This window comes from Scomber scombrus, chromosome 24 (assembly GCF_963691925.1).
Source record: "Scomber scombrus chromosome 24, fScoSco1.1, whole genome shotgun sequence".
Taxonomy (NCBI): Eukaryota; Metazoa; Chordata; class Actinopteri; order Scombriformes; family Scombridae; genus Scomber; species Scomber scombrus.
The window spans coordinates 8,363,750-8,388,717 of record NC_084993.1 but is presented as its reverse complement, the minus strand read 5'-3'; the positions used below and the strand labels follow the sequence as shown (position 1 = coordinate 8,388,717).

Below are 24,968 nucleotides of genomic sequence, written 5' to 3'. Positions count from 1 at the left end.
TATAATGTGCTTGTAATATACTGTTTAACATGGAAGATACATTTTCTATTCAAAACTTAAACAGCCTAGATATATAACGATACTACGCTTATAATAAACACACATTTTAAACATTTCTAAAAACAGAACCAAATGGGGATAATGTCTGACTCTAAGAGTTGGCTCTGCGTCAGACTGTGCCTTTTTTCTTTTCTTTTTTCTTTTTTTACATTTCCCTATACTTAATTTTCACATCACATAAACATATTTTTCAAGCCCCTTACCACCTCCACCAAGCTTTGACTTTCAGCACCTCCTTAACTCTTGCTTGAAGGAGTTTTCCCTTCAGTCTCTGTAATTATTTCTCTATCCCTATCCCCCATATTTCCACCAGCCTCTCCCCCTCCCCTCATCCTCTGTGGTTCTTACTTTTTGGGGGAAAGATCTGGAGCACTTACATAACCACTCTGATGCAGAAGTCTTCCATTTTCAACTGTAACCATTTTGCGTGGATCATTTTCACTGATGACTTGAGACTCCTACTGTACTGGACCTTATCTAGAAGCTGCCTCTGACCTCTGACCTCTCTGGAAAAAGGAAAAAAAAGACAAGAAAATGACTCAAAACAGCAACCTAAAAGTAAAACAGAATAGCTGTAAAAATACTTCATATAATTAGACTGTATTTACTTAATCATACAATATGTGTCACATTTTTTAATGGACAAACTTATGGCCCCCAGAGTATGAATCCTGATATACTCTAGGTGATCTCCTGAATTTTACTTTAGTGCCACCAGCAGGTCACATTTTTTACTTATCCAGTGAAATATTTTAAAATGTACTTCATGTATTGGAACAACATTTTTGTTTTAGATATTTATGGTTCCCAAACATGAGTCTTTCTGACTTGATGATCCCTGCAAATGGAGAAATTCACAAACGATCGCCCCATAGTCCTCTCTTATTCTCATGCTTGGGTTGCAAGTAGAGTGTTTTTTTTCATGAGTTATCAGTGTCATAAGAGATACCATGTCATTTGTATTTTGCAAATTTAGTGAAATGGGTCTTTGGATAACAATAAAGGATGCTCAGAGTCAGTTTTGCCTTAAGTTATACTCTGACTGACCTCGTACATTTTCAGCTAATCCCCCTGAATAATACGCATGAATATAAATCTTACTTAAATCACCTACATGAAATACCACATAAGGAAGAGGGTGCGGTGATAGAGGGGGCTTTGACAGCAAAATGGTGCAAGCATGAGCATAATCTAAGTAACACCTGCGTTCATTTGTTTGAAGGGTTATTAGCCACAAAGCTGCAAATGAGCACAACACTTTACTATCCTACCAATTACTTTTGTTGTAATAGTGAATACATCGTTTTGCATGCTGCTTCCCATTAGCCGTTAGCACATGCAATTTCTGCTTACGAGCTGCTGCTTTTAACTGGCAGCCTTAATGAATTAAGTCAGAGCTGACTGGCCAATTTAAGACCGGTCCAGTGTCTACAGTGTTTTTTACAGTTGGGGACTCAGGGGAAATGCCGTGACTAACACGAATTGACTTTCACTGTTATTACTTTACACTTCAAAGTACCAACAACACCAGAAATATTAGAACAGCACTTCCTGGGAGTGTCCCCATAAAATGTCCCTGAAGCTGAAACAGACAGCTTTTAAAAGACAGATCAATAGTAATATGTGAGATGTTTAGAGGACCATGGTCCACGAAGACCTCTATAATTGACATCCAAGTCCTGTGGTTGTGAAGAGGCAGAAGTACTTAAACTTTGGATCAAGATTTATGTGCGTGTGCTTGAACTGCAGACAGGTCCCAGGAGATTTCTACTTGAATCTTGTGTTATGTTCACTAAAGCTGAATATAAAAAATATAAAAAACTGACATGATAACCTCCATGATTATATTCTAAAATACAAAAAACATAGAATGAGTGTGATAGCCAACCAACAACGTTCTGTACCACAAGTTAGGTATATATTACATGGTATTGATTACTAGCAACAATATATTTATTCTTCAGTAGGAAATAATACTAGATATTATAATTTACAGCTTTGTTTACATGTTGATCAGGGAAATAACTTTTTACATTTTCGAAACTATTGACCTTTAAGTCCAGAAATTGAGGCTGCACTCACCTGTGAATTCATTGGCTAATTTACAAAAACTGAACAGATTGATTTTAGCCCAAACATCTGCTAACATTTGCAATTCTCTGCAATAAATCCTGTACTGTGTTAGAGACTATACAGGGTGCCAACATCCAATCAGAAGTATGGACTCTATGAGCTCAGGGGAAGTGTTTTAGTGGGTTAAACAAGCCACATTTTATAGTAACCAAAGTAGGTGATAATGCATTGAATATAACATAACTTAAGTCCTATCTGATAAATGGCTTACAGTTTAAATGTTACTCTTGTCCTGTTAGAATGTTCTGTATATTTGTGATAAAAAAAAAGCTTCACAACAGTGTGGAGGAAAAACAACAGCAACTCAAACACAATGTATGTTTTACTGTGATACACATAACCCTGTGAGTTTCTGACACCTAGTAGATGTTTTTCCCCTGCTCTATGTGCTGCAAGCAAGACAGGCGTTGAAAAGGAATTGGGGGAATAGAGAGGAATAGGTATAACGGGGAGGAATAGATGAAGGGGGGGGGGATTCAAGACACTGAAAAACAGCAGACAGAGATGGAAGAAAAGGGGGGGATGAATAATTTAGTCCCTCCATTCCCTCTCTTCTCCTCCCACTGAGTTGGAGATGTTACAAAGATAGATGAGGGGAGAAGAAGAGAAAAGAGGAGAAGAGAGTGTTTGTGTGTGCATAGAGCAGAAAGACAAAGTCAGATACGCAATGCGATGAATGTAATTGATGCCAGATGTGTGTGTGTGTGTGTGTGTGTGTGTGTGTGTGTGTGCGTGCGTGCGTGTGTGCGTCATCCTCTCAGCATTCAGCAGGTGTTCTCTCCTTTCGTTCGGAGACCCACCTGCGTCACTAATCACTCGTTACCTAGGTAACAGTGGACTTCCCCGTCTGTGTGTGTGGGCGGGTGTCTGAGCGTGAATTATGACTCATCCTGCTCACTTCAGAGTGGCTATCCTCACACTCCTGTCTGGGGAACACCCACCCACATCTGTTACCTCCCTGTCTTCCTATCGCTCCATCTCCTCTCTTTTCACCATTCCCTCATTCCCAACTGTTTTCTGATCTGCTGCCACAGATTGCAGGTATTTATAGCTATTCATTCATTGCATCTTAATACATGAATGTAATGTTGACCTGTTGCTATCTCTTCATCTGCTGCTTGTTTGAAGCAGAAAAAAAAATAGCACATTAATTAGCATGAGCAACACAACCATCATGACTGACTACATAAAGATAAGAGCGCCACCTACAGAGCTGTTGTTTGTTTGACACCTTTTGGTGAAGCGCTACAGGTCCAACAGAGCATAGGCAGCAGAAATGGAGCCTAATTCTCATCAGGTGACTTTTACATTTAAAGGAATAATTCAACATTTTGGCAAATACAATTATTCTCCTCTAAAAGTAAAAAAAAAAATCGAGATCAGACTTATGTTGGTGTGTTAAAGTAATAGTTTTTGTTAGTTTTTTGTGTGTTAAATGTGAAGTTAAACCCAGCGTAGATTAGCTCAGCATAAATACTGGACACGGGGAAACAGCTTTCCTGGCTCTGCCTAAATCCCACTAATCTATACGAACCGAAATGTAAAGATATGTGGGTATTTGTTGGGAGTTATACACTTAAACTATATCTTAACAAACAACTACAACTTAACTAACAGTTTATCCATCTGTCCAGCACCATTGTGCAGCATCTGTGGCTGTAAAACACAGATTTGAATAGGTCTGTGTACATGCATGAAAGTACCACACCTGACAACCTCGCTGGGATGATAGGACTCAGGGAAGTGATCATGCTCAGCTGTTGTTCACAGCTGTTAAACAAACAAGATAATTAGTCAATTTAAGAGGTGTTGATTGGAAATTTTCTGGGGGGAGAAACAGGCCAGCTGCTTCTTCCTTCCCTGTTTTAATTCAAACCAATAATATGACTTAGGCTGACTCCAGCTCTGTGCTAAATCCACAGACATTTTTTTCCTCTCACTCTCGGAGAGATATCAAATGAGTGTCTTTCCCAAAATGTTGAACCATCTACTTGGTTGTAGATATTTTCAACATGAAATAGGCTTCCATTTTTATTCTCCATTTCATTGTGATGAGATCATAATTCAATTCATCAGGTACAGTTAAGTTATAAAATTGAAATCAAGTTATTATATGCTGTATTGCCAGAAGTATGTGGACACCAAAACATTACATATCTCTTCCCAAATCATGAGCTTTACTCAAATTTATCCACAAGAGCATCAGTGGAGAGGGCTACATCCACTTTTTTCACACCAAACATGGGAAACAATTTCTTAATAGACTTCACATTGTCATTTGGAACAGGAAAAGGTCTTCCCCAAATGTTTGGAAACAAACTTTGAATGTAAGTATGACAAAAACACTTCTAATTTCAAATAAAGCAACAAATGAACACTGATAAGAGCAAATGTTAAAACCTGTAGGAAAATGAAAGTCACACTCGTCTTTATCCAGTTCCCCATCTGGCTTTCAACACAATTCCTCTATTATACTTTATGTCTGTTTTATTGGGCTTTTCCATGAATGCACAGAAAACGCAGACCAGCACCAAGGAGTGATCTTTATCCTCCTACCCTCAACATGTTCATTACATCTTTTAAGTTATAGTTGAGTCATTTCTGTTCTTTGATCCAGCTCTGTAACCCATACTGCACCATTTAGTCTTTTAAGAGCAAAAGCCTCAAAATGTCAGGAACAGTTTTGCTGTTTTGATGCTACTGTTTTTGACTAGATCAGTGAGATTATTCACATTAATTTGCTTTTGAAAGTAAGCAACTAAAAGTCTGAAGCAGCCCCTAGTGTCTGTAGACACCAATAACAATCAACACACTCAGCAACCGCCTCTTTGTATAATACACTTTTTTAACAAGGATATGTCTGTGCTCTAATGATGCTTCACTATTGGCCTAATGCCACACCAGAGGGCACTTAACTGAAGCCTAACACCCACATATGAACAAGCTGCCCCTTTTATCAATTTCTCCCCTGCTCCATAGAGTATGATCACATCACTGAACAGTCTGCTATTATTAGAGCCTTACCACCAATAGGGCTACAGGCGTAAACTTTGTACAGGGAATGTTACAATAGAAAATCGCATGGCATCCTTACTTAGTTAGAAGGGTTTTTAGTGAATATTTCAGGCTAGGTTATTAACAAAATAATTAAGAATAATCTTCTCTTATATCCATAAAATTTCATGCTAAGTCTGGTCAGAAGTCATCAAGACATACTATGTTTCTCTTAAATGCTGAACTTCAGTTTCGAACATATTTAAATTAAGAACATATTGCTGCATTCTCCTATTTTATTTTGCTTTTATTATGCTGTCATCTTCCTTGCAGCTGCTGCCCATTGGCTTTACTGTAAATGAGGTCTCTGCAGCAGATTCTTCACATGATTATGGAGAACTTTGCCTCTTATCCTAGTGCCTTAGTAGCAATAAACTCACACTATGAAGTTATACTGAGGAGAGCATGAGATCTAAATGTTTGAAAAACATCTGTTTTATTAGGCGCTTGGTTGTTAACTCATAGAGCAATAGTGTAATTGTGTATGAAACAGGATTTTTTCCCCCACATAAGTGGTTCCAAAACATAATATATCTCAGGCATAACTGAAGAAAGCAGCCCAGTGTCAGTCTAGCAGCCACCAGAGGCCCCCAAACGAGCATTAATAAGCTATTGTTCTTGCTACCAACTTAGAAATAAATCACATTACAAAACTGAACACTATAAAATCTCCATGAAATACTGAAAAGAAATACAAATTAAGTAAAAAATCCAAGAAAAAAACTTGAGAATGAGCTTTAATGTGCAAGAGTGGAAATGCATTTAATATTAGCAAGAATCGTGGAATCACATAGAAAGAAAGAAAGGCTGGGAAGAAATAGAGTTGTGAGATGAGAGAAAGAGGGATTGAGGGAAAAGAGGAGCGGGGTGAGTGGGGAGTGCTGTTCCCGTTTAGTGCCTGTAGAGAGCACTGCTGCCTCTGTGCAGACCCAGAAGACACAGATATGCAGAAATGGCACAGCTTCAAACAGAATGGAAAATAATGGGAGTGTGTGTATCCTCTAAGGAGATAGCCTGAATGGCCAATAAAAGCCATTCCTTTTTTCATTTATGCCCACTATTGCATATTTTTCTTCTCTTGCATGATTTGTGTGTATGTGTATATGTGTGTGTCTGGTTATCTGTGTGAATGTGTGCAAACCACTTAGCGTGAAGCAAAAAGATTTGGGACGTGTTGGTTTCAGGGGTATGAATGGTGGAATAAGTGGATGGTGGAAGGACGGGGTGCAAAGAATTTTCCTTTGAAGTATGAGAGCTGTGTCCCGCCTTCCTCCGATGTAAAAAGCAGGGGAAAGGATGAATTTTAATGTAAATGTGGCTTTGATTTATTCATAACTCCTTCACTTGGACTGACCTGGATAAAATACACACACACACACACACACACACACACACACACACACACACACACACACACACACACACACACACACACACACACACACACACACACACACACATCGTTTTCGTTCTCTTTTCCTGCTGTCTGGGAGAAGAAGCAAGAGTGAATGAGTAGTACTTTCTATATTTAAATTATAGTGTGTCAGCAACATCAAGGACATATGAAGGAATGTCTGGGATCCTGTCAGAAATTCTGGGTTTACCTGCAGAAATAATGACAAAGAACAACGATGAAAATCAAAGATGACAATCTGCTGCTGCAGTTTTGTCTTAATGTGTCTTTGATTTGAAGCCAGAAAGGGACCAAGCAAAGCAAAATAAACATATTCTCAGTTCTCAAAGATAAAAATCTGATCAACTTGAAGCACTTACCTGTGGTAAAAACCCCATTATAGTGTATTATAGTGTCTATATGAGTCCCACACTGCTACTGATTACTATGTACCACACAGTGAAGTAGACTACTATTGTGACACTGATGTATTACTGCCATTAATAATATTATCAGCAAACTTCTGTTGGGCTGATGCTCTAAGAGACACTCTGGTGCCATCAAGTGGGCATAAAGATAATGCATATGTGTATGTGTGTCTATGTGTAGCACACACACACTCACACATACATTTATCAGATCATGGTTACTTTTGGGGACATTACATAGACTTACATTCATTTCTTATAGACTTTCTTAGATACCCTAACCATAACCACTACATGCCTAAATTTAACCCTTAACCACTGACCCAGCTTTTTCCTAACTAGGGACATGGCTTTTGCCCCATAGTTCAACAAGCCATCTTAAGTCTGAAATTTGTCCTCAAAAGTAGCCTATGACAGATAACACATACACACACACACACACACACACACACACACACACACACACACACACACACACACACACACACACACACACACACACACACACACACACACACACACACACACAGATGCTGTTCGCTGTCCATGGTGCTGAAATATTTTGATTCAAGTGTTCTGACCTGTGCCCGACATCATGAAGCCTCAAAGCGACATCAGATGATTTTTTAATCACATATTCTTCACCGGCTGCCCTCAAGTCCTTTTTGGATCCACACAACGAAAATGAGAGTGAATCCCTCCTTCTTTCATTTATTTGGAATACTTTTAAAACCAAGATTTTTCATAAAAATAGTAAAACCCAGTAACCGCAGGCTACAAATACATTATACAAATAGCAACAGCCTATATTTATTCCCTTGGGAAAGTGATTGAGATCAGCATATTGAATGACAATCAACCTATTAGACTGTGAGATATCGTATATGCAAAGCTGACATTTGGAACTGACAATGATGGAAATGGTTCGCCCTTTTGGGAGCATGGATACGATAAGTGCATTTAATGACAACCTGCTTATGAAACACGAGTCATACATTGTTGTTGGTGCTAAAGGAAAGGTCAAAAAGTCTCAATAAACATCAGGAACAATCAATATCTACTGCAAATGTGACAGAATAATGAACAGGCATACCACAATATCACCAAAGTGTTGGACCAAATGATTAATATTACAAATCTTTGTGAGAAGGACACAAAAACTGAGGGATCATGGAATAAAAATAGGCTATTTAATGATTTTTTATTTTCTCAATAAATCAATAAAATTGCTTTCAAAATATCTGTAGGGAATTCACTTTTATAAGTTGTTAAATTTGTGGATCTCTGATATGACAGAGGTTCCACCTTTCCATCAAAAACTCACACGACCAAACTATATTTCCTATCATTCATTGTAAGGACAGGATGGAGCCGAAAAGGGTTTGGGATTTTCTTTGTTATCGGTTTTCCCAGAAGAAAGGAAAAATGTCATTTTAGCACTCTTTGTGAGCAGCCGGGTCCCGGCCTAGCTCTTTATTCAGCGTCTGAAGAGATGTTTGACCTACATGCTGTACTGGAATGACATTTTCATGCTGGCTTGTGAAATACTGTATTGGCAAATTAATAATACTTTGTTTGACCTAGTCTGATTTTGCATGTGATGACATGTATGATATAGTCTGAATCTTATCCTTACAGTGGACTTGCTACAGCCCCACATGCTGTTACATGACTGAGGAAACATGATCTTACTGTTGCCCAGTCCTTTAGTATAAGTTTACCATTGGAAACCTGTTTTAAGCACGTGTACAGTAGACAAACCCAACATGTGAGGCAGCCCTTCAGTTTATCAGCCTGTCAATGTAGTCCACCTCCTGAATTTTTAAACCATTCATTCAGACGAGCTGTCATGAGCTGAATACAGACAGTATGTGTGGGATGAGTTAATAAGGGGAGCAGGTTTCATTGTTTAGCCGGCTCGTAGTTCCTCCTTCATCATGTAATATACATTCTTTACTTGCCTGAATCTGAAATAAAATATGAAAAGAGTGAAATATGTTTTCCTTTAAACAAGTCTCACACTTTTTCCCCCGTATATTTTCCTATAAAAGGTGAAAGAAATAATGTTGAAGGCAGTGTAGCGTAGTTTGGATTGCTAGTGCACAGACATGGAGAACGGACTTTTCATTGACATAGGAGACATCATGTGTCCAGCAGTTGATCTTGTGAAATAAAAATATTTGCTCATAAATTCAGAATTTTCCAATGAGGGAGAAGGAGAAGATGTAATTTAAATTATATAGACCATAATCATCATTCGAAGCAGGGTATTTTATGTCTTAAACATGTCTGGAAGGGGTCTTTAAGTATAAACTGACTAACAAAATACTCAAATCGCCTGCAAAAATCCCACATTTTCTTAAAACTTAAAGAGGACATGACATCATTGTTGTCAGTACAGACCTGCTGGAGTGATTCTGGACCATATACAATTACGCAATTAAAGCACAATGGAAATGTTGTCTGAAAAGACCACCATAGACTCTGGTAACTCTGGATTTCTATTCTATTCTATTCTACTCTGTTGCCCCCACACACCCCTTCTCTGGCCCATAATGAGGATGACAAGTTGTTTTTGAGAGCGCGTGTGTGACTGCTCGCTCCGCGCGTGGCTCCAGCGGCGGTGTGGCTCGTTCTCTCCAACGTCAATCCAACCAAAACAACAACCACGAGGACATCCGGTCGCCCCTTTCAATATAACAGACAAAAAAAGAAAACGAAATGGAGCAAATCTCACAGACGCTGTTTCCTTTCAAACAGAGTTCTAAGAAAGACATTCTAGCTACGTTCACAGTCAGGCCTGCAGACTATATAAGCAATCATAAATTATATTATCATCATAAATAAGAGCAAGGACATTATAAAAGATGACTAAATGAGTTGCACCAAAAAAACACTTAGATGAATCTGTGATACTTGAGGGAGAAATGTGGGCAACAGTCAGTGTTCATAACATTTAAAAGCATTTATAAAGCTTAAAAATGAAATAGTTCATATAATTAAAGCAACGGGAAGGTGTCCTATTAATAGCCTGTATGTAGATATGATTAAATAGAAATTGACCCTGCTTGATGGAAGCAACAGGTAGCAATAAAAACAACAACAAAACACCCTAAACTGACTCAGATTAGACCACAGACTTTTAGATGTTAATTACAGAAAGTGTATGAAACTAATGATTAAAATTGTCATACACATCTGTCATTGTGTTACTTATGGGGGGAATTATAGCGAAAATAAATGTACTGGGGATTCAATGGGGTCCCTGAACCCCAGTTTGAAAACCACTGGTCTACAAGTCTAAAAGAGGAATAGTAGGCTAAAAGATTAAGAACCCCACACACTGTCATACTGAAAAAAGTAAAAACATGGTTTGTAAGTGAGCTTTTATTGTAAACGTACAGCCTCTTCCTTCTGAAAGACGTCAATCCTGTTAAGCTTTCACTTTGAAAGTCAAACCGCCCATTTTCCGGTGCTGCTCTCGGTGACTGCCGCTGCTTTCACACATCTGGAGCCGCGCTCCCACCAGCGGAACACAAACGGACGCTTTCAGAGGAGAGGACAGAATTGCTTGATTATTGCATTATTTTCCCCATTCAGATGTTTTTCTGTCTGGGCTTGCCTGTTGACAATGGGAAGGCAAACTAACAAACGGGGTCCGGTAAAATCGGTTGGAGGAGCCGTTCAGTGACAGCTGCTGTTATCTGACTGACAGACAGACCGGTGAAACGTGACGGACTGGTAAACCGCTGTGCGTTTCTAATCAATGGCCTGGGGAATATTGGCAACAGAAAATATGCAGTAAGGTGAAGTGTGTTTATTTTGGACTTTACCGTGTTGTGGGGTGAAGTATGGGGCCGTTATAGCCGGTAAAGCGGAGACTGGAGGTTTGTGTCTGGTTTTGTCTGCGCTCCGTCCCCTCCGGTGGGCACAACTGAAGAGACTGGAGACACGGACGGAGACAGGGCTGTTTTTGTGTCGGCTGTTTCGGCGGAGACATGGCAGCGGCCATCGCCAGCGGTTTGATCCGGCAGAAGAGACAGGCGAGAGAGCAACACGCCCACCGACCGACTCCTCACCGGCGGCGGAAGAGCCCCGGTAAGAAGCAGGGGCTGTGCAACGGGAACCTGGTCGACATCTTCTCCAAAGTCCGGATATTTGGCTTGAAGAAGAGGAGGCTACGGAGACAAGGTGGGGAGGGGAGGGGGGCGACATGCATGCACACGCATAGTCTCACGCACGCCAATATATTGATATGCATAATGCGCGCTCTTCCAAAAACATACAGAAAGGAACGCACGCATATATACACTTTTACGCGCGACCACATTCATACACAAGCACCTTCACACGTGCACGTCCGGGCTGATACATGCATGTACACTTGCGCGCGCTCATCTCATACACGCGCACACACCCCTATCATGCATAAACACAGACTGACAGACTCGCCCTCTCTCTCTCTCTCTCTCTCTCTCTCTCTCTCTCTCTCTCTCTCTCTCTCTCTCTCTCTCTCTCTCTCTCTCTCTTTTCTCGGTCACACACACACACACACACACACACACACACACACACACACACACACACACACACACACACACACAGGCACACAGGCACACAGGCACACTGTCATGTCTTGTAGTGCCCTATGGTTCAGTAGTTTCCAGGTACATCCATTATTGAAGCCACAGATTAGTCTGTCTAGTCTCTCTCTCTTCTGTCTCCCTGTGCATCTCTACCTCACTCTCTCATATTTTCAGCTCATAATTCAAATTGCCTTATCACCATGATCACACTTTGTCTTCACATAACTAAAAACGTTACAATAAATCACAATGACAGCAGCAAAACACCTCTCTCTCATTTTGAAATTACACTTTTTTAAAAACTCCATGTTACTCTGATTTTTCTCCTTGAATACAAAACAGTTTTTGTTGATGTGGTACTCAACATTTTCCGCCATTTAGAAATTAAAAATCACTGTTAAATCGTGGTGCGGATCCTGCCGTCAATGCATGGAGACGTAATTATGGAAGTGAATGCAGATTAATGAGAATGTTGTGATTGTGCGCTGTGGTAAGTGTTCGGTTTCAGAGGCGATAAGTGCTGTTGTAATCAATTGATTGTGTGAGAAACCAGCAGGTGACGTGCACGGAGGGGACGGATGGAGGGAGGAGAGACGGAGGTAGGGAATGAGAGGAGTGGAGGAAAGACACAGAGAAGGCAGACGTGAGGAGTCATGTTGATAGGACTTAGTGTTCACCAGTTTGCTCTGCTGTGGTCTGAGAGCCAGATTCCAGATGGGAGTAGGAGGTGATCGTTTTCCTCCTCAACACTCCTCTCCTCCTCTTCTCCTCCTTTTATCTCCTCGTACTTCCCTCTTCCTGTTTTTCTCCTTCACTCTTCAGTTGCTTTATATTCCTCACCTCCTCTTCCTACTTTTCTTTCCTCTCTTCCTTCCACCCTTCCACAACCACCCCCACTCCTCTTTTCTCCTTCCTTCCATCTCTGCTTTTATTTTCTCTTTCTCTTCAGTTCCCCTTTCTTACTTCCCTTGTTCTCCTCCTCCTTCTCCACCTCCTCTTCTATCATCTCTTCATTCTACTCCTCCTCTCCATCCTAATCCTCCCTTCTTTATCTTAGATCTTTCATACGTCTTTCTTCTTTCCTGCGCTTTCCTTCACTATTCTTTCCTATTTGGAAAGGGAAGATGACAAAAACCTCCTCTCCTCTCCTCTCCTGTCCTCTCCTACATTTTTATTCATCCATTCGCTTTCATTTCTGACCTTTTTTGCACCTCCTTTCTTCTCCTCTTCCTGCTCGCCTCTTCATTCTACCCTTCCTCCTCTCATCCAGTCATCCCCCATATCTTTAATCTTTTCATCCCTTCTTCCAGTTCCATTTTACTTCGTCCTCCCTTTTTCCCTTCTGCCATTCTTTACATTAAAGGATGAATAGATCCTCTCCTCCTCAGTTCTGCATTTGTTCCTCCTCCACTCCTTTTCCATTTTTCCTTCCTTTCCTCCTCTTATCTCCTCCTCTGTCCTAATCAGGCCCCCCACTTTTTCCATCCCTCCCTCCAGCTTCATTTTACTTTTCCTGCTTTGTTCTCCTCTTTTCTTTCTTCTCTCCTCCTCCATTTTTGTCATTCCCTTCTATTCCATGTTCCTGTCACCTTTCTGCCATACTTCCTTTCTCCTCCTCCTTCTTCTTCATTCTACCACCCTTTCTCTTTTCCATCCTACTTAAATTTTTTGTATTCCTCCTCCCAGCTTTATTTTAGTTTTTTCCCCTCGTTCTTTCCTTTGCTGCCTCCTCCTTTCCATCCTTCTGTCTCTCCTTCCTCTGTGTTCCCAGCTGTGAGAGCTGCTGGTGAAAGCTTGGCAACATCCACAATCTCTGTGCTCTGTCTTTCTCTTTCTCTGTGTGTGTGTGTGTGTTTTCTGTGTGAGAGATTTGCCAATATCCCCTACTGTCTTCCAGAGGTTTTGTGAAGGTGAGACAGGCAGACCCGGCTCAAACCAATCTGCAGCCTTCATGGCTCGATCAAAGCTTAAATGATCAATGCGGCTTAATTTTGCGTATTTTTCTTTATCAGCCAGAGTGAGACTGACATGCAGCCAAAATTGGCTTTTTATTAGAAATGTGATATCAGTCCTCTTCTGATAGTATAGAGGCTCTTTCCTGTCCTCAGCACGTCAGTATGCTGTTATTATTGTTATTTTTTGATTAGACATGTGAGGGAAGAATTAATTGTATCGCTGTTGCAGGATTTTTACTCAACAGTATATGAATTCAGCGGAAATGAGCTCAGCTAAAGAGCCTCTACTCGATTGTGAAACGGTGGACATCATTTCAAATTACTGTAAAGGTTCTCACTGAGACAAAATATTGGCTTAAAGTGTACGGCCTTGACCATTCCCATCGGCTGAGTCACAACACCAGCCAGGAAAGATATTCTGTTATTACATGCAGCCACTGAAATGCACCTGCAGTAATATATCCATATCAAACAGGGTTGTAAATCCAACAGGAAGACAGATGTAGGAATGCAAAGCAAAGCTGGCAGGTGCACTCTCTTCCATACATACACGTCTATTATAGTTATATTTAAACGTTATACGTGATCATTTATTAATTAAAATGTCACAGATAAAATATAGAAGACATGACAGGTTCTCGAAAAAAGATAAGAGACAATAAAAAAGATTTCCAGTAGCTTCTTCAGGTTGTGCGTCTCACACACACACACACACACACACACACACACACACACACACACACACACACACACACACACACACACACGCACACACACAAAAGAAAGACGGTGAGATTGAGATGTAGCTGATTTCAGCCTGTCTGCAGTGGACAGTGGGCTCTGATTTCTCCTCTGCTATGACAGACAGATGCTGGGCAGGTAGACTGTTATTTGGAACCATATAGCAGCGAGAAATACCACAGCTGTCAGTTTGAATGATATTTGCATATAAATACATACTTTGGCGTATTCACAGCAAAGAGGAAACAAGAAAAATGCAGTTAAAGTGAGAATGATAAGGATGCAACTAATGATTATTATCATTATAGGTGAATTTGGCAATATTTATAATTGTTTAATATATACAATGTGAGAAAGGGATGAAAAATGACTATTTAATCACTATTTCCTGCAGCCCAAGGCAATGTCCTCAAATGCAAATGTCTGTTAGTGAAATAGTTATTTCATTTATTCTGTTGCTCACAGAGAGATTCCCAGCCTGTATGGTTTTATTAGACACAAAAAATACAGTTGCAGTAGTGAAACATACATCAGAGAAGTACACAACATCTTACATTACTTTGCAAACAAACACCAAAAAAGTCACCTTCCTAAAATGCCACAAAATTAAAATATATACTAATATCTAGTAAGCACCTAAGAACTGATCAAAAATGAAGGAAATTGTACAAAAAAGTGTATTCAATAAATCATTATATGATGGGAAAATAAGTATGAAATGCATGTTGTGTTCTATCTCACCATGGCCTTGATGTTCCTCTTTTTTATTTGTTGGCCTTGTATCTGACACCATAAACATAGATATTGCTAACAAGATAAAAACATTTTTTAAGCCCACATAGATTCACAAAGCCCCCAAACCACAACCACATGTCCGTGCTAGTGGTGAGAATGGAGGAATTAGGGTATCTCTGGGTGTTAAAGCAAGGTTAAAAATGCCAGGGAGGGAGCTGAACCACAAAGCTCTTGATTTGCCGATGTGTTGGTGTCGTGTCCCGCCCTCACTCTTGGTCATGAACTCTGCGTAGTGACTGTGAGGATCAGATTATGGATATGCCAAAATGAGGATTCAGCGCTGGGAAAATTAGCATATGAACTATAAATATCTTATCTAAGAAGTACAAATCTTAACGTTACTCAGCGTGGGGCAGCTCTGCCACCTCTGGACCGGCTCTCCGTACAGTGTGTTCCCCCTGACATAAGCAGGTATGGAAAATCGATAGATGACGTCAGTGTTTCCCTCTGAAATGTTTTCTTGTCAAGGCTGAAAAAGCCTCTGAAGAAGCGTTAAGACGACGCAGCATTTACAGTCTTCTTTAAAGACATTGATGACTCGGTGCAGACGTGTGCAAAATCTGAACATACTGTCTCATTAGTGAAAACTGAAGGGAAAGACTCTTTTTAATTATTATTGTAGATACATAATCAAACAAACTGCGTCATTGCTGCTGTATTAGGGATGAAGGACATTTACCGGAGCTCAGCCAGATCTAATTGTTTTACCACTATTTGTATTTTAACGAGAAGTCTGCTCTTTTCTGCACCCTAAATGTTCCTCTAATCACTCATCACTCTCATTCAAATGAGGCTGAAATGGTCGCATTCAGTTGCTTCTTGTAAATTCTTCACTTGTGTGATGTTGAGTCTCCTCAGTGTGTGTATTTGTGTCTGTGTGTGTGTGTATGTGTGTTTGTGTAAACGAGAGGGAGAGAAAGAAATACAGAAGGTCTTTGATGCATCGCATGTATAAGACACCCATACTGATATTTTATACCATGTTAAACAGTGTATTCAGACCCAGACTGGAGCAAATTAACTGACAATATGACACCTCAAATCAGCGTGGCAGTTTGACGGGCTGACTGATTGAATCAGATCACATTATGGTGAAAATATAACTGTGTGTGTGTGCTGTATGTGTGTGTGTCTGTGTGGATGGGGGAATACCCTGCCACTGGAACAGTCTGGAATCACGAGACTGTTGTCATGACAACGCGAGAATGGGAATTTCCCTAGTAACAGACAGGACATGGAGTGACTGGGAAGAGTGGGAATTTCACCTTGAAGACTATGGGAATGTCACTGTGGCAACGACTGCTCACGTCTGGTCGGAGTATGATTAAATGGATAACTGGGTGTCGGACGGATGAATAGACAGATACAATAGATAGTGAGTGGATGCAGCAGTACAGTTCCCTGTGGAGAAGTATTGATTTTTCATCCATTACAGCAGGGATCTATGCAAACACCAACAATAACCCCATTTGAAACTGTAATTGCATTTATAATAGGGCTATGATTAAAAATCTATATCAAGTTAAATTATAGCACATGTACGGTGATGTTTGTCCTAAATGATTACAGTATGACTTGTTCAAAAATTCTCAGAGCTGATTGAATTTGAGTAAATCTTGTCCTGACTCATAATACAAAGTGCACAATCCAAAGTTTGATTTCAAATGTGCAGTCATAGTACAAGACTGGAGACAGTGACCTTGACATTCAAATCTTAACCTCTGGAAAAAAGGTTACTGGGTAGTGGAGTTTTTAATACTAATGCAATGTGACAATTTAAGGTATTTTTTCTATATCTTGCTTTCAGATATATAAATGTTTTTTGGCAAATCTAAATGTTTTTCTACAAAGAAAGCTTTACTTAAAAATAAACTCTGAAGCCTTGAATATTCCCACCGGCTGACTCATAACACCAGCCAGGAAAGGTATTCTGTCGTTACATGCCGCCACTGAAATGCACCTGCTGTAACAGAAAGCAAGGCTGCCAGGTACACTCTCTGCAATGCATCCAGGTCTATTTAAGATATGTTTAAACATCATACATAATCATTTCTTAATTAAAATGCCACAGATAAAATATAGAAGAAATGACACATTATTGAAAAAAAGATAAGAGACAATAAAAAACATTTTCCAGCAGCTTGTTCAAACTGTGTGTGACACAGAAAAGGACGCTGAGATTGATATGTGTCTGATTTCAGCCTGTCTGCAGTGGGTTGTGATTTCTCCTCTGCTCTGATGCTGGGCAGGTAGACTGTTATTTGGAACCACATAACAACAAGAAATACCACAACTGTCAGCTGGATGGACATTTACTTAATACATGAAAATATGGCTATTGTCGTATTCATAACAAAAAGGAAACTTGAAAACGGCAGTTATTTAAGAAAGGAAACCTCACTTTTCAAGACCTATATGTGGTTTCAAGTAGCCATGCAGGAAGTCAAATCCGTAAATGTGTGATTAACACTGCCAATCATTTTGATGGATACAAGCATTGGTGTTTGATAGTGGAGTGATGGGTTATCTTTCGCCTGCACACTGACGACAAACCTCCTAGTGGTGTCAGCAAATGTAATGTCTGTATTTATAATCTAAGGATTTATCATTGACTGCTCTGCACAACATGCTAAGTAGTGTTTTGGGAATTTTGTCAATATGAGTGCTGGTTGCAAGCTTCACGGCTCCTCTTCCCTCCTTCTCCCCTGCTGCACAAGATGGATCCTTCACAAAGATGGAAAACACCCCTGCCTCTCTTTGATATATATATACACACACACACTTCATAAACTGGGTCAGCCTGGGCTTTTTTTCTGTCTCTGTGCATTAGGGTATACTTTCACACATTTACTCTCTGTCTCTCTCACACACACATGTTCAAAGGGGATTCCCGTCCTGCTTTAGTGTAGCTGCACCGACCAAGGCGAAGTCAGCGGTGATGTGGTGTTTCACAGAGGGAGAATGGGTGTGGTCACATGAATTTGAGTGTGAAAGGAGCCATATTAAATAATCTGTTTCACCGACCAGCTAATGTGAGCGTATGGAAAAATCGTGCTATCTACAGCAGAAAGAAAGTGATGATGATATAACGGAAACAAACGCCTGTCTGTACCTGCTGAAGAAGCACTACTATTATCACCTACAGCTAACACAAGTCTCGTCAGGTCTCTTTCATTCTATCTTTCTATTAGTCTCTCATTCTCCGTCTTTATCTAGTGTCACTCTTTGTCTTTCAGCTCCTTCTCATCTCCTTTCTTACTCAGTCTGTCTTTCTCTTTCTCTCTCTTTCCCAGCAGCTGTTTTATTCATTGTGTTTTATCTCAGTAATTTTGTATTTGATGGTGAGATGCAGGAACCATGCAGTGAGAGGCACAAACGAATGCGGTTTAATTGAAGCAATATGAAATGAACGAGAACAAAGTACTCAGTGACTAAGATTTTTTTTTAAACATCTGCATTGGAACAATAATGAAATGTAATGATGGAAACATCTGGATTTCAACTGCTGTAGATTTAGCTAAATCTATTTATTTGTAGCAGTAATTAAATAGATTTTGGTCACACCTGAGCATTGAAACATTGAAGAACTGAGATGGGGAGAGACCATCATATCCAAAAAGACACAAGCAATTATCTGACATCTGATACAGAAAATCATATCTGAAAACCATTATATCGCTCAATAGAGAAATGTTAAACAGTATGGACAGATAGAAAGCCGCCATAAGGCTGCTCTTTACCATCAAAAGTTCAGAAATAATTTATCAAAATTATTCAAGTGGAACAATGATCACGAAGGAAGGATTAGTCCAAGAATCCTGTAATGGATTGGATGTGCTTGACTAGTCTCTCCACAGGAAATCCCTCAGGACGCAGCGGGTCACACGTGGTCACATCACGTGTGTCCTTTAATGCCAAATTGTACTGTATCTCAAATGTGCCTCCCAGGAGTTGTGCAGAAATCGATTTGTGATGATGAATTCAAACGTAAATCATTCACAAATCATTCTGTCAAAGCTGACAAAACTTATTTTAAGTTTGGCCTTGTTTTATTTTCATTTACTTGTTCATGGTTAACGGCTATATGATGTATAGCGACTCAATTGTTCTCTCTGTGTCCTTGTCTGTGTTTGTGTTGTGTAGAACCACAGCTGAAGGGCATAGTGACCAGGTTGTTCTGCAGGCAGGGCTTCTATCTCCAGATGGGCCAGGATGGAAGTATGGATGGGACCAAAGACGACAGCACCAACTCCTGTTAGTAGACACACACACACGCACGCACGCACGCACGCACGCACGCACACACACACACACACACACACACACACACACACACACACACACACATACACACACACACACACACACACGCACGCACGCACACACACACACACACACACACACACACACACACACACACACACACACACACACACATATACACGCATTACAGTTAATTTGGGGAAATGTGCATTTTTAAAGGTAAACCTTTGGACATGTGGGCGGAAAACACTCACACTTAATCCCAATTGTTAGTGCCCAGAGCCCTGCTGACTTTCTGCTTACAGTAACCAGATAATTAGATTTTGGCTCCTCATTTATCAACACAGCTTAACTACAAGTATGTAGAAGAGCAGCATTGTGCTTTTCCTGACAATGCATGATTTTGAGGCGCAGCAATCTGAGGAGAAAAGAGAAAGTCAGTGCTCAAGACAACAGTGAGGGGAGTTGCAGCCCAAAACCAGAATTTCATCATAGCAAAGGAAAAGCCATGACAGTCTCTCTTAAGGCCAAATAGTTATGTAGAGGCAATGTGTCAGTCTATCAATCCTCCTCTGATTGGATGAAGGTTGAGAAAGTCTCTTCTCATTGTGAAAAGGAGAAAATGGGACCATAAAATCCAATGAATCTTAGTAATGTTTCCTATGTATAGCTATACCATATACACTCCATGCACATTGACTGCAAATTCGCAGTATATGCCATCATAAAGATGGCAATGAGCCAGTAATATTGTGTTTGGACTGCCTCTGTTTGTTTTAATGGAGGATTCGGGACATTTGAGAGAGCACACCAACTGTTCAGCTGAAAGCGACAAGTGGATGTTGTTCTTAAGGCTAAGTTTATTGGACCTCTGCACCCAACACTGTCTTCAGGGAGGAGCTGCAGACAGATGGCTTATTGATTAATGTAGCCGTTGCAATATTCTGACGTGCTAGTTTTAGAGAAAATCAAATGGTAATCAGTAATCACTACAGTAGGAAACTCACTGGTCCAAAGTGTTCTTTTCATATTGGCAAATGTCTTCACATCACCATTTAAAGAAAATTCTGCCACAGCTTGGCGTGTAGATCAGACAGAATTCACTGCAGCTTGCACTTGTTGCCAAGATTGATTTTTTTCCATTTGTTTATCAGTTTGTTTGGCTGAGCCGCATTGAGCCCAGAGGAGACACCAGTGACATTTCCTGAAGCATTTATAGAGAAGGTTGTTACCATCTCTAATCAGCCTAGTGCAAATCTTTATGTTAATGAAGGCTGTGCACAAGTGTAACGGTGGTTTAGAAATAGTGATATTTATCAAAGGTGATTACTTGCAGGTGTACTTTTGCACATTGAATACATTTCTTCTGCTCAGTCTGAACATTGTAAATGTTGGTTGTTGGAGATGCTTAACAACCATTTCTATGCAACCTTGATTAATGAGGGCTCTGGTATCCCAGATGTAATCAGTCCTGGATTATGTGTTAATAAATAGAACATCGACCATCAAGCCCTTCATTACAGGTCATTGTTATGTTATCATTTTATATATATCAATTGCACAATTTTTATCTACATGTAGTTTCTCCAGCATAATGGAGATCTGTTTTCATGGCTAGACATTAAGGGTGTGATTGGAATATTCATTATTCATTTAATTATTAGTTATCTCTTTTAAAAGAAATTATAGATGTTTGTTTGTCTCTTCCCTCCAAAGGATTGTTCACACACCAACTTTTTGATTTCTACTTCACAAAAAGTCTGTAACAGTAATCCCTTAGTGTAACTGAATAGCTGACAATCCACTGATTGTGATCATAATGCCGATATCATGCTATGATCTATTTTTTAAATATGATAATACAAAACATTTTGATAGAAATAAGCAAATCAATACAGAACTGTGTGAGAGTTGTCTTACTGCCATCTGCTTGTGAACCCCTTCAGCATTCATTACATGATTTCTCTTGTTTAGCTTGCCAACCAAAAGCAGATGTTACATAATACACTGTATCAATAAGCTTAATTTCTTTTTTCTTCTTTTTGTACTAAGAGATCAAATTAAACACCATTTTATCAAAATATTTCATTTAAAAATTAGAGAAAAAAAAAGCTCATAATTAGACCCATCTAGAGAGATACTAAAGGGATTGCAGGAAGTGAACAAAACACCAGTGACACTATAATTGTCATTTTAAATATCTGCCCGAGGCTACAAGGGTGTGATCAGCTGTCTGTTCATTTGCCATCACCGACACTGTTCTTCAAATAACACTGCGTGAGCCTTTGAAAGAAAAAAAAAGAAGAATATGCAAGAATAGGCTGATATTAAAATGTTATGGAACAGTTACTTAATCCCACTTAGTCAAAATGTGTTAAATATACAATGTTCTTCATGCAGAAAGTCTATCTTATTATTTTCCATGAAGTCAGATTAAAGAAATCCTCTTAACTGAACAAACATTGCGTGAAACTGCTCATTTAAACTTGTCATGTCATGTATTACTACAGCTGTGTATTATTAGTCAGATATAAAGACAGAGAGAGTTGATTGACATGAAGTTAGATGCCAATAAAAGGTCTTAGTAATGCATTAAGTTTGATATCTTTTTCTAATTTTATCTACGTGACTGATTTTTACGTGAATCTGTGGTATGAGATGTTATTCCACGAGGCCCCTAAATCATTTTTCATTTTAAAATTAAATTGAAATGCTCTATTATTAGATAACACATTTATATTGTAATACTTGGCACCTGTGATGATACAAATCGATGGCAGTCTGACAACTCTTATATAACTGAGATATATTGATTATAGTCTCGGTCATTTTAGAAAATAGTCATGTAGCAACACCTCAAGAAAATAACTGCTTATTGGTGTTTGGTATTGATTGTTCATTCTCATAATATGAACTTAATTTTATTATAGAGCTATAGAAAGTGTAGGGTTTAGGCTGAGTAAGTTCACAATTTACATGTAAAGCAGAAGTTACATTTTTAAAGATAAAAAAATGCTTCTTCACTTCACGAACTCACAAATGAGCAACATATCAACTGACATCACATTTCTCAGAGTGCTGTTCTTCAAAAAGAAAACACACACATCAAGTCCGTCTGTCTGTTTTTGTCCTCAGCTCTGTTTAACTTAATTCCTGTGGGTCTGAGAGTCGTGGCCATCCAATCAGTCAAGACTGGCCTCTACATCGCCATGAATGGAGAGGGTCACCTCTACTCCTCGGTGAGCATGTGCACACACACACACACACACACACACACACACACACACACACACACACACACACACACACACACACACACAGGATATATGCAGGCGTGGATACACAAGAATGAACAATTCCTAAAGGCCAGTGTCCACTAATAAGACACATTTAGTCTATTATGCCTCCTTTATTCAGACTTCTTTTGGTACCTGCTTTAGGCTTAATGTTTCTCTGAAAACATGTGTGGGGATTAATTGAAAAATATCTTTTGCTCATTCAGATTATCCTTGGCAGTTTGGTTTTAAATTGTGGTATTTTAATGAAAGCAGGGTCATTCATAAGGTCTCACTTTATCCACAAGAGTAAGGTGAATCTTTTCCAGATGTAGCTCTCTACAGATTGCTACATTAGTCAATACAGCTGAAGGTCTGAAGCTAGAATGAATGAATCAGTTACATTCTTTAAACAGATTTCACTCTCTATTTTCTCATCAAAGGAAGCATAGGGTAATTTTAGTTCAACTCCCCTCAGTTAGCCAGTGTAAATCCTTCCCTGTGTCCAGGGACCAGGGTCTGTCTGGGGAGCCCCGTCTGCTCTGTCTGAAGGATTGCACGCTGAGCAAAAGAGGGCAAAATGGAGCACTTACAGGACATTAAATAAAAAAAGGAGAATTTAAGGGACAGTTTTGAATAAAAATTAAAATCCTACTATCAATATGTGATAGTCTGTGCCGCTTGTAGAACTACATTTGTCGAATCTTTTCAAATACATCAATAATAGGAAAGACTGAGGCTAAGGCTTTAATTGTCAAGAGGAAGCCACTGTAGTGTTGTCAGCCTAAAAATTATATGAGGTTTCTTTTTTAGTTCCTGTGAAAAGCCCAACTGAGTTTTTGAGACAAGACAAGAATACAGAGCTACAGCAGGCAGTGCATAATATAATAAAAGCATGAATCACTTGTTCCCCCTTTTTTTTTGCCTAGTCAGAAGAGAATATGAGAGACCTCATTTTTGAGGTTTTGTAAGAGATGAAAACAAGGCTGTCAACTGGGTACAGGTTCATTAGACAAAGAGAGTGAGAGAGCAAGATGGAAAAATACAGAGATAAGTTGCTTTTAATAGATTCCACTTACACGTATGCGTCAGATTTCGGACAAGTGCACGTTAAATGACTGTTAATTGTTCTACTAATTGTTAATTGTAAGTTGGAGTGTCCTTAAATGTCATCCCATATGCACTCCCTCCCTAAGCATGAAGAAACTGTAAAATGAAAAAATTAGTTAAAACCTTTTCACATCACTGACGTGAGTGGAGAAGGAGTTGGTAAGAGCAAGTGTAGGGGATGTGAAGTGGAGGAGGTGCGGTCGATTGCGAGGAGATCTGCTTGAGCAGAATATGAATTATTTCCATGCTGAGTCTTCAGAGAGAGCTCGCACTCCTTCGCTGGCATCTCCCTCACATCATCCCTCTTTTTACCCCCCTTTGTTTCTTTTTTCTTTTATTTTTTTTGGATATGACAGGAGGCAGAGAGGAGGGGAAAGGAGGTGATGTGAGGAGAAGATAGGAAAAAAGAGGTGATAGAGATAGAGAGAGAGAGAGAGAGAGAGGGGATGTGGGGAATAGAAATAGATGTGAGGGGGAAGGAGAGACAAAGAGGACATGCAAGGAGGTAAATGAAAGGGAAATGTGAGAAGAAAGGAAATGGTTTTAGGCTGACGAAAAAAGAGGAAGAGAAAGGTCGCGTAAGAGTGTAGACATAAGAGGATGAGTCGAGGAGGGAAGGTTTTATACAAAAGAGGAAAAGATAGAGAAGAAAAGGGAAAAAAGGTTGTGGACAAGAGAGAAGAAAGATGGAGAGAGAGAGAGAGAGAAGGAAAAAGACTGGAGACAAAAGGATAGAAAGACGAGAGAAAAGAGTTATCGGGAGGAGAAAGAAAGGAGATCTGTGCTGCTCTGCTGGGCTTCCTCAGCTTGCCACTGAAACCCACAGATGCATGAGGGCTTCCTGTAAATAATTGAAGACAGGGAGTCCCCCCCTACACACACACAGACACACACGCAGACACACACACTGTAGAAATGTAGAAATCCCCTCTAAAGCCGCGTCGAGGCAAAGTGAGGATGTTTGATCATGCTCCAGCTCTGTGACTGATGTGCAGGCAGCTACATGATAATGAAAATATATAAATTGCGTACAGCAGGTGTAATTTATCATAGTGTCAGTGCTGCTTGATGTTTAATTGGCTGCTGCAAAGGGTCCTGGCAGGTGTACTGTGAGGTAAGGATGGCGCCACTGTGCTTGAAGAGACACTCATTAAACATTATGAGGGTGCTATCAC

The 24,968-nt window shown here is 39.8% G+C and overlaps 1 protein-coding gene across 1 annotated transcript in view; it reads left to right on the top strand.

The window, feature by feature from the left end:
- The window catches only part of LOC133976259 (fibroblast growth factor 14-like), a 55,875-nt gene that overhangs the window by 19,048 nt on the left and 11,859 nt on the right, over positions 1–24,968 (top strand). The window contains exons 3-4 of the mRNA XM_062414418.1: positions 19,289–19,399; positions 22,544–22,647. Coding sequence (XP_062270402.1) covers positions 19,289–19,399; positions 22,544–22,647 — 215 coding nt within the window. The remainder of the gene's footprint in view (positions 1–19,288; positions 19,400–22,543; positions 22,648–24,968) is intronic.